General features: G+C 35.8%; 1 protein-coding gene across 1 annotated transcript; it reads right to left on the reverse strand.

Annotated features, from left to right (window-relative positions):
* Positions 1 to 4,214: 4,214 nt before the first annotated feature.
* LOC126763756 (synaptic vesicle glycoprotein 2B-like) lies at positions 4,215 to 11,402 on the reverse strand. The gene is made up of 10 exons (XM_050481532.1): positions 11,056 to 11,402; positions 9,627 to 9,981; positions 9,385 to 9,566; positions 9,144 to 9,325; positions 8,866 to 9,086; positions 8,646 to 8,808; positions 8,466 to 8,583; positions 8,241 to 8,400; positions 5,249 to 5,376; positions 4,215 to 4,799 (listed from the first exon to the last, which is right to left on the reverse strand). The coding sequence occupies exons 1-10, from the start codon at positions 11,102 to 11,104 to the stop codon at positions 4,744 to 4,746; spliced, it is 1,614 nt and encodes a 537-aa protein (XP_050337489.1). The 5' UTR covers positions 11,105 to 11,402; the 3' UTR covers positions 4,215 to 4,743.
* Between the last annotated feature and the right edge of the window lie 418 nt (positions 11,403 to 11,820).

The following is an 11,820-nucleotide window of genomic DNA, read 5'->3' on the forward strand; positions in this document are numbered from 1 at the left end:
ACTCTGTTATAAGTTAAACACGCTCTCTTATTTTCATTGGGATAACTCAAATATTGGCCGATATATGCGGTATAAACTCAATCAGAAGTTCGAGAATCGTTATTGGTCCGATTCAACCCATTTCTGACACACAGACACACCATTATAAGAAAAGCATTATCCCCAAATTTCAGTTATATATATCACACATTGAACGACATTTTCGATCAAAATTCAACTATAGGTACCGGGGTTTAACTATTCGGTACCCAGTGTTTTGAGAACTTTTTAGTGGATTTTAATAATTTTTGGTCATAAGTTGACACACACTAAAGACATTATTCGTGTAAGGTTTTATCTCGAATGAAGTGGAATTTAAAATTGTGCTATATGGGAAGTAGGCGTTGTTGTTGTCTGATTTCGACCATTTTCACAATGTAACATAAGTATGTAAGAGAAATGCCACGTACTAAATTTTGTTTAAATCTTTTGGTCGAGTCCCGAAATATGGGATTTCAATAAAAAATGGGCGGTGCCACGCCCATAGTTCAATTTTTACACCAGCTCCCATAAAGCTCTCCCACACCATCACGATGGTAAAATTTAATATCTCTGGCGTATTTAGTTATTGATTTATCGCGCTTTTAGTAGTTTTTAACAGTACCGTTATATGGGAAGTGAGAGGGGTTATCCTCCGATTTCATCTATTTTCACAATGTCGCTAGAAGTTCATATAATGTTTGTATTCAGCAAATTAAGTGGTTTAGGAGATATGTTTATTAAACGTGTTAGAGGGCGGGGTCAAGCCTACTTAAAAAAACAATTCCCACAAGTGCTCTTTGTTACTACGATCCTGCGTAACAGCATTCCAGCCTTATATCTTAATTTAGTGCTTAGTTATGGCACTTTATAGGTTTTCGGTTAGTGGCGATTCGTGGGCGTGGCAATGGTATGATTACTCCCATCTACGAACTCGTAATTTTTTTTGTACTAAGAAACCTGCATACCATCAAGATATCTAAGTTTGACATTGATATTGATATCATCGGCCTCAACACCCGCGCCGTTAGTTCTGCTTTCTCCAGACTGAACAAGGAAGCACAGATAATGGGTCTGGCAGTGAACAAGAGCAAGACGAAATATCTCCTGTCATCAAAAAAACAGTCGTCGCACTCGCTACTTGGCTCTCACGTCACTGTTGACTGTCATAACTTCGAAGTTGTAGATAATTTTGTCTATCTTGGAACCAGTGTAAACATCACCAACAATGTCAGCCTGAAAATCCAACGCAGGATAACTCTTACCAACAGGTGCTACTTCGTAGTAGGCAATTGAGAAGTAAAGTCCTCTCTCGACGAACAAAAACCAAACTCTATAAGTCACTCATAATTCCCGTCCTGCTATTTGTTGTAAGGGCTTGGACGATGACAACAACTAATGAGTCGACGTTGCGAGTTTTCGAGATAAAAGTTCTGCGAAAGATTTATAGCGCGTTGGCCGCGGCGAATATCGCATTCGATGGAACGATGAGCTGTACGAGATATACGATGACATTGACATAGTTCAGCGAATTAAAAGACAGCGGATACGCTGGCTAGGTCATGATGCCCGAATGGACGAAAACACTCCAGCTCTGAAAGCAGTACCCGCCGGGGGAAGCAGAAGAAGAGGAAGACCTCGACTTTGTTGGAAGGACCAAGTGGAGAAGGACCTCGCTTCGCTTGGAATATCCAATTGGCGCCACGTAGCGAAAACAAGAAACGACTGGCGCGCTACAATTGGCACATTTGTAGAGTGTTCAATTCTGAGGAATATACATATATCTAAAGACAAAGCGATGCCATAAAATGCCTCTGAGCTATAAAAATTTAAAGGTAAACAAGAAAAAACGTTAACTTCGGTTTAATTCATATCTCACACATTGAACGATATTTTCGGTCAAAAGTCAACTATTGGTATCAGGTCCACATGTTCGGTACCTAGGGGCTTGAACGGTTTTGGATTTGGACAATTATTGGTCAAAAGGTGGCTCACTTTAAGGGAATTATTAAGTCAAAATTTTATTCCGTTATGTTAATTAATTTTTTATTTGTGTACTATAAACTGAAAGAATCAAATGGAATTTTAAATTGTGTTATATGGGAAGTGGACGTGGTTTTAGCCCGATTTCGCTCATTTTCACAGATAAACATAGGAATATGAAAGGAATGTTACGTTCCAAATTTTGTCTTAATCGGTCAGTCCGGTCCCGCGATATGGGATTTCAACAGAAAGTGGGCGGTGCCAATTTTCACACCGGCTCCGATAGAGCCCCCTTATACTATCCATACACCACCATATATAATAATTTAGAAGGATTTCAGTATTTAATTAAAAAAAAAATAAATAGAGCCGTACTCATTTTGTGCAAAGACGGGGAAAATGTTTAAGCTTATATGTTAAGTAGAAACCCTGCAGTTTACTAAGAAAAATAATTCAAAGCTCGACCTCGCCCGACACTATAACAAAAACACTAATTTCTAAACAATTAAAAAAAAAATTTTAGTTTTTTTAATGATTCATTGTTTTCCCGAAAAAACAAGATAATACATTAACTAAATTAATCGTTATATCATTAATATTAAATACATACCATGTTGTCCAGAATCCATAAAAAATATTTTCCAGAATTCACTTCACACAACACAAAAAACCACTTGCAATTTCGAGAACAATAAAGAGTTTCGCGAATAAGCACATGCGTTCTGACCGAAATCTAGGTTCCGACTACTTGTGTGCCAATATAGCGGGCTGAAGGTCATTCATTTTATCGGTTCATTGTAAAACGGTTACTTAGGTACTAAAAAAAATCAATTTTGAGAAGCATCGCTGAAGTTCGTAATTTTCATTTTTGTCCGGTTTTTGAAGGAAAATGCTCCTATGTGCGACTGTTGTGCCAAAGATACCTTCTTTGCCCACCCTGACGTTAAAGTCGCCAAGCACGGTGCGGCTTTCACAGGTGCGCTCCAAGCACTCATAGAAGACATCTTTGGTCACATTGGCTTCTCTTTCGTCGGGGCGTGGGCGCAAATCAGCGGTATGTTTAAAAACTCACTTTGATGTGGATTGTGGTGTTTCTAGACGGTCATCCACCGGAGTGAATGACAGTACTCGGCTCCGTCGCCCACCATGAATCAAACACCGAACTTGCGCTCCTTTATATGTAGTAAATGCCACAAGGACCTACTCGTATCAGTCCTCTTCCCGTTCATTGCATTTCTTGGACGGCGGTGATATCAGCCTTTATTTCGGATCGGACATTCCATGCCCTCAAATCGTAATCCTTTATTCGTTTGCCATGGTTGTCATGGGGGTCTCTCATCCCAGGCTCTTTTTTGGATGGCGGGTCTCAAACCCAGCGCCTTCTCCATTTAGCTCAAACGGATGTTCGGTAGCCAACCAGAGGATACCTGGTCAAAGACCAGTAGTCGTGAGCTGCTTGATCCATATATAAAATAATTGTTTCTGGCCACTCCCAAATGAATGGCGATCAGAGAACTTTCCTCACTTTTTCCTAAATTGAAAAATAATTATTATATTTGACTTTGTACTCATTTTCTCATAGCTGTTACAGTCGCCTTGATTTGAGAATATACTACTTTCCAAACTTTTGATTCATCCAAATAACTATAAACGGTGCATTCCCCACCGTCCCAGTGTTTTTGTCCGGTTAAGAGAGCTGCCCATATAAGAGTTAATGGAGTGTTTAAAATGTACACTTAGAGTCAGAAGCTGCAACTCACAACTACATACATACATACATATATTTCTTTTGAACTAATAAATGCGAGGCAATAACAGTCAGGAGTGAATGAACAACAATTAACCCATTAGTATCCGTTGAGCCATCCCGAACCAGACGGCACCAGCGCAAGAGAATTTCTTTGCTGTGATCATTTTACGTATTTAAAAAAACTGTCTCAAAAGCGGCAATTATAAATTGTACACAATTTTGTATGGGAAATTTTACTGTATGCTATGTTCATAGCTTATAACATGGAAAGGTAAAAATCGACAAACCCAACAAATTAAACAGTTTTGCAACTAAGGCTTTGACTGCTAGCTATTATAGAATGACTTGTGTGATTTGAATCGGTGATTCTATTGTCCGGTCAAATCATCCGAAGGCATGCGGTTGGTTAAGCGGGTTTTGCGTAAAATACTAAAGAATTTTCAAGGAAATACACTTTAACATGCTCATCAGAAATTCAACAGATTTATTTATTAACCAACATCGTCAATATGCATCCATTCATACATCTTTCAATCAAAAATAACTAACACCACATAAACCTTCCGAAGCATTTTTAAATCACGCGGTACATCGCGGTCGGTTGTGTCCAAGTTATCTCTAATAGACGTTGAAACTTTCTTATGTTTGCACATTTTTGAACTTATTTTCTATAAAAAAAAACCAAACCGTCAGTATGTACACTACTATAAAACCTAATCCATATGCTAAAAATGAGAACAATATTTTAAAAAATTAAGTAAATTACACAATTATACATACATACATATATCAATACGGATTTCCATATTTACATTTTAAGAAAATAAAGCTAGTTGACACTAGATTTCATTGGAATTAATATTGTATTCAACTACTGTTTTCCATGGTGATTTACTCACAAGAATATATAACTTATGTATAATTAATATTCTAACATGCATATGTGGATATATTGTAGTACTTGACCCCGATTTCCGTATCTTATTTACATTTCACTTTAAGGACATTTCCTTCGTGTCTGGCAAAATGAAAGATAAAGCACCAGCAACTGCATGAGTAAAAAATATTGAATGAATATATGGACATATGGGTATAATTAAGACATCAAATAGGAGACAAGCATTATAATATTGTTTTTCATCATGTGTTCAATATTAACATGCATCTCCAAATATTTATATGTTTTTTTCAAAATATGGAAAATATAAAAAATATCTAAAACCCTGGAGATACAATTTCTTTAAAGTGCTGAAATATAGTATAAATATAATTACTTTTTCTGTACACTGTTTAACTAATTGGATTTTGAATGTTTTATGAAGAACATCCTCTATTTCAATTTCAGGAATTTAATCTTAAATATTTACTTTTTGCCCGCTAATTCAAGGCACCAGTGAATTATTTAACTTCTTTAAAAGCAATTAATAACTTAGATTTCCAGAGTGAAATAAAATTTACATATATTGTATCAGGAAAAGTATCGAAAATAAGTATTACCAAGCAATACACCGCCGATCATTAGAAAAGGTTGTATACATCCCATTTCCATAAAAACAGGAAACAACATATTTCCAGCCAAAGCGCCCAGACGACCAAACATCATTGCGATTGCAACCACCAGTGATCTAGAAAGATATTGTTATCAGAAAATCTTAAAAAAAAAAAACAAATTTAACTTCGCTTGCAACGAAACTGCACTTCATAAATACAAACTATTTCTTTTAAGAACTGGATTTTGATGGATAAGTTTTTTTAATGGCAGCTATATGACTTAGTGACTCGATCTGGAGAATTTCTTCGGAAATTGCCCCGTTGCGTTAGACAATAATCCGTGCCAATTTCTTGAAGATATTTCGTCAAATTAAAAAGCTTTTCATACAAGCATTCGATTTCGATCGTTCAGTTTGTATGGTATCTATAGTTGTTGTTATTATAGCGGTTACCTAAACCCCGATAGGATTGTAAGGATTAGCTAAGTTGTCGTCGACGTCATCCAACGCATGGCCCAAGAAACGTGCTGTTGTGATAAAAACTCCCTCTGGTGGCTGTGGGAGTTTCGAGATATAAAGGTTGAACAGTAGCGGAAAGAGGACACCACCCTACGGTGGTTGCCTCTTGTTTAATTTTTCTCAGTTTTGACTTTTTTCCTCGAAATAGTACGGATGATTGACGACCGCTAAGGTAGTTCATGGTCCACCTCTCCAGTGCTGGAGGGAGCGTAGTTTTTTCGATGTCCTGCAGTAGCGTTGTTTGACTGACTGTGTCAAAGACTTTTGACAGGTCCAACGCTACGAGGATCGTTCTCTCACAAGGTAGTTTCTGGTTAAGGCCACGAACTATCTGGGCCTTTATGACGCTAAGAGCTGTGGTAGTACTGTGCACTGTGCACATGCAGGTAGTTTGCTAGGCACAAGAAAACGTGATCGATATCTCTAAACTGAGACACTAGTTCGCATATGTATATGCCGTCAAATGTATATGATCATTTATGGTATATACATATATGCTGCATAAAAAATGGCTTTAAAATGGAGTTATCAATATGACAACGACCAGAAACACACTGCTATTTATGTAAAACAGTGGTTTGTTGATAACAGGATTGAGGTTTTGAAGTGACTCGCACAATCACCAGATCTCAATCCTATAAAGAAATTGTAGATCGAAAAATCAGACGTGAGAATTGTAAAAATAAGGACGTTTTATTCATACAACTAAAGGTAGCATGGAAAAGCATTTCCTGTGACACATCAAATAAATTAATAGAGTTCATGCTTCGCCGATGAGCATCTGTATTGAAAAACAAGTAAGGAAGGGCTAAGTTCGGGTGTCACCGAACATTTTATACTCTCGCATGGTAAAGTGATAATCGAGATTTCATTATTCGTCATTTAAATATTTTTCAAATACCGTATTTTTGTAAAGTTTTATTCCGCTATCATCATTGGTTCCTAATGTTTATACTCGTATTATACAGAGAAGGCATCAGATGGAATTCAAAATAGCTTTATATTAGAAGAAGGCGTGGTTGTGAACCGATTTCACCCATATTTCGTACATGTCATCAGGGTGTTAAGAAAACATTATATACCGAATTTCATTGAAATCGGTATAGTAGTTCTTGAGATATGGTTCTTGGTCCATAAGTGGGCGGCGCCACGCCCATTTTCAATTTTTAAAAAGCCTGGATGCAGCTTCCTTCTGCCACTTCTTCCGTAAAATTTAGTGTTTCTGACGTTTTTTATGAGTCGGTTAACGCACTTTTAGTGATTTTCAACATAACCTTTGTATGGGAGGTGGGCGTGGTTATTATCCGATTTCTTCCATTTTTGAACTGTATATGGAAATGCCTTAAAAAAACGGCTCTGTAGAGTTTGGTTGACATAGCTATAGTAGTTTCCGAGATATGTACAAAAAACTTAGTAGGGGGCGGGGCCACGCCCACTTTTCCAAAACAATTGGGTCCAAATATGCCCCTCCCTAATGCGATCCTTTGTGCCAAATTTCACTTTAATATCTTTATTTATGGCTTAGTTATGACACTTTATAGGTTTTCGGTTTCCGCCATTTTGTGGGCGTGGCAGTGGGTCGATTTGGCCCATCTTCGAACTTAACCTTCTTATGGAGCCAAGGAATACGTGTACCAAGTTTCATCATGATATCTCAATTTTTACTCAAGTTACAGCTTGCACGGACGGACGGACAGACGGACGGACAGACAGACATCCGGATTTCGACTCTACTCGTCGCCCTGATCACTTTGGTATATATAACCCTATATCTGACTCTTTTAGTTTTAGGACTTACAAACAACCGTTATGTGAACAAAACTATAATACTCTCGTTAGCAACATTGTTGCGAGAGTATAATAAGGCATAGGCAATCAACTATTGAAAGACATAAATTTTTCAATCATAAAATCATTTCGTGCTTTAGTTTTGTCGCACCAAATTTTTGGATTTTTTCATGTATGGTATTTTAAATATATTTTTTTAATAAGTTAATTTGTTTAACTTTCACTAATTTTAAAAGAAGAACACATGTAATGCCTAATTTATGATTTTATTCAGTTAAATACCGACAAGGTGGACTATGGCTCCGAAACCGGTTTTGAACCAACGTTTTTTAAGGCGAAGTTTATCTTTTAATGGTTATAAAAATTTCAGTATCAGTAAATACGCAACATTATTGCTATACTGCTGTAATTATTACGTAGCTCGAACGGACACATTATATTGATCATTTGCCAGAATCCGCCAGATCCCATACAACCGATTATTCAGTTATTTTATTTTCCGGAAGCCTGCCTTTAACTAAAAAGCTAAGAGCACGTAATTTTGAAGAACGGTTCACTATTAACTACATGCTTGACAGTGATAGTGAAAATAAAATAAAAGCGGGCATCTGTATCACATATATTCAATATAACCAAAATTTTCCATATAATACCTTCCTTATACATATATACACAAAAGTTTAGATACTTGCCTCAAAGAAGTTGGAAAAAGAGCAAGTACCACTCCTAATAGAGATGATGTTGATACCGCCGCCACTGATAAAAACACAGATGATATAATAAGTGTGGAAAGACCATTTACCGACCAATAGAGCGATATGCCGAGAGAGCCAGATATTAAGAGTCCATAAACTAAAAAGTATGAACGATTATACACAATATCCTTTTACAAATAGTTTAATCACATATGTTTGTACTTAGTAAATTTTTAGCTCCTATAGCTCGCACAGTTATACCAGCAAAACAATATGCTACTAAACCAGACGCCGATACGACTATGTTATTAACATATAGATCTATTGACACGTTTGGTAGCTGCAAATTAAACATTATTTGATAAATTAAAACAAATTAGTAAATAGTAATTAAAATTTTACGTTAGTACAGGAGTCCTGAAAGTCTCTAATCACTGATGTTTTATTAACACTATACTCTAGAATTGCACATAGATTCGCTGAGCTTGATTCACCGTTATTTAGAGCTTCGTATTCAGCGATCGATGCAAAAAGTTGAGGCAACCACAGTCGAACAGTATTTAAACTGCAAAAGATAAGTCTTTGATTGTTAGCAATTTCAGTCTTACACGACCAAGCATACCCAAGTAAAATACAGAATTGCATCGCATACGCGTGAAGGGAGTGACCTAATAAAGGCTTTGTGAACATAGGCTTAATCTGCTTCATTCCTTCCTTGAAAGCTTGAGAGAATGTTCTGGGCTCACGTTTGTATTTCCGCTTAACTGGTTTGTTTTCTACAGTAAATATAAGCTCATCAACATTCGAGGTACGATTCGGAACTTCCTCAACCAGCTCTTTGACCTAAGAATATAATAAAATTATGAAATGTATAATGACTTTATCAAGGATAATATATACTGGATAAGCATTCCTGCTTGTTCTTTTATTAATGGCATAAATCTTTTGAAATGCTAGGAGGGCCTCAGCATTTCTTCCTTGAGACATTAAAAATTTAGGACTTTCAGGCAACGCAATTAGACCTAATCCACCGATTATACTTGGTAAACCGCATACTGCCAAAAATATTTGCCACGGATGTACTAAAAGGTAATTGGTCAAAATAAATATTCTAAATACGATTTCACAGTAAATATAATACTTATTAAATAATTAAACAATACGAATTCCCAATCTTGTGGAAATATCGCCCAAGCCAATAGTGGCATTATAAGTGTTGCCAAAGACATAACCATCCCATAAACCATAAGAACTCGTGGTCGATGAGCGGAGCCGTGCATTTCAGTTAAATATGTTAATAGTACTGCACCAGGACCATTCACGCTGTAATGTAAAATGTTTTTTAATTGGAGACAATTCGCAAAAAGTCAAAAATAGTCATACATGAAGCCGCCCAAAAATTTGAATGCAACAAGCATTTCAAAATTCTGCGACAAAGAGCTGCAAAGTACGCAAACGGCGTCTATTAAAAAACCGTAAATCAGAACTTTTCTCCTCCCAATTGTGTCTGCGAGATAGCCCCAAATAACAGCCGACGATATCATTCCGGCATATGTAGCTCCATTTAAAATTCCTTTATCAAAAAGTGTCATTTTAAGATCACACTCAGCAATTGGAAGTATATACGACATTGTGGTGGTTTCAAAGCTGGCGGCGCAAGTCGCAAATATACCAACTATAAGCAGCACTAAATTGAATGTCCCGAAACCTGTTAAATTCATGGCTTGCTCGAAGTCGGCTATTCCATATTTTTACATTAATAATAATAAACAAAATGATACAATTATCTTTATATTTTTCATTAATACATCATGTTATTTATATTATATGTACATATATTAGATACATTATTTGATTGATATGATTGGGGAATGGAGTGACTACACTCCACAGTATTAAATTTAGCCTCTTTGATTGACTTTATTATGCAACAATTTTGTACTCTTGCAACATGCTGCTACAGAGTATAATTGTTTTATTCACCTAACGGTTGTTTGCAGCTGCTAAAACTAATGGAGTCATATGAATATTAAATAATTTTGTCCGATTTTCCCCATTAAGTAACCATAAGAACAATTTTCATAATTCCTCCTGAGAGAGTTTGGTCGACATATGTATATTAAATGTAATTTTCAGCCCCAAGATGGCCCACACTACTACGATCATCTGTATCAAACTATTGTTTTGTTTCTTAATTTGAAGCTTAGTTATAGCTCTTTATCTACTTTAGGCACCAGGGCTCACAGGCACTCTCTAAGTTCCATAAGCATAATCCACATATCAACATGAAGTTCAAAAATCTTTATATAAGGTATATGGGGAACAGGGGACGTTTTCTATTTTCAAGAAAAATTTTAAGTAAATAAATATGCTCTCAGTCCGCATATAGAATTTAGCATTGTAGTTGCAGATTTTTTCAACTTTTCCTTATAACTTTCTTCGATAAGATTCGTAGTTTTGCCGGAAAACTAGATAAACCGTTTTTAACGCTTAAATATTTAACCACATCCTCTCCTTCCTCTTCCAGCAGTGTCTACGCCACGTCAACTTTGTTCTAGAATATAATTTTCTCAAGTTTGAATGTTTATTTGCTTGATTCAAAACATCAAAACAATAGACAAATTAAAATGTCAGTCACGATTTCAATTAAAAACAAAGAGCTTATTTACGTTGGATATTCTTTTTTGAGTAAAACCTAACACTTCACGGGGCGTCTGCATATAGGACATCAACTCCTGTACATACCCGTACTTAAATTAGTAATTAAAGGTTAAGTAATTCAATAATTTAATTGCGATATGTTTAGTTATACCTTTTCGGTTATCACTTGCTGGTGTTGTAGACCCAACATTTTCATCCATTTTGAATATAGAATAATAAACACTCTTTTAACAAATAACACAAGGAACCAATTTAGACATATGCATATACATACATATATAGCTATATTTCGTTGCAGTTTAAATCGCGTTAATTAGTACGAATTAAAAGCCCGTGGTTTTTTTAATTTCCTTGATCTCAAGTAGTTTTTATATAAATACAATTCAGAGTTCTCATAAATTTATCTCAATATTGCATATATGTATACAGAAATTGTACTTCAAATTTTTGTTATGAACTTGCAACTTTCTATCCAGATGGCCAACTACTCGCGTTAACGAACAGAATATGAATGCCTTATTATTTCGAAAGATACATCTGCTAATTAAGAGTCTTAGAAATCTGCCTAAAGATTTATTGCAATCATAGAGCATGTTATCACCTATCTGTATCTTCACATTAATATAAGACTTTGTCGACGTCATAAAGATATTTAGAAAAAATTTACTACGCGTAAGGTTATCAGTAATCTTAATACATATTCATGTGCATACATACATATGCCTTTGAAAATTTGCCCGTAATGGTGTTTCATCACCCATCTAAGTAGACATCTCTGCTCAACTTCTAATCAAAATCCAATTAAAGATTTTCGACAAAATTTTCTAAACCTTTGATACATTTTTTATCAGTGGTTGAAAGTCAATAATAAATCGTTCTACAACCATCATGTACCTGTATATCGATCGATAAATAA

Source organism: Bactrocera neohumeralis, chromosome 2 (assembly GCF_024586455.1).
Source record: "Bactrocera neohumeralis isolate Rockhampton chromosome 2, APGP_CSIRO_Bneo_wtdbg2-racon-allhic-juicebox.fasta_v2, whole genome shotgun sequence".
NCBI lineage: Eukaryota > Metazoa > Arthropoda > Insecta > Diptera > Tephritidae > Bactrocera > Bactrocera neohumeralis.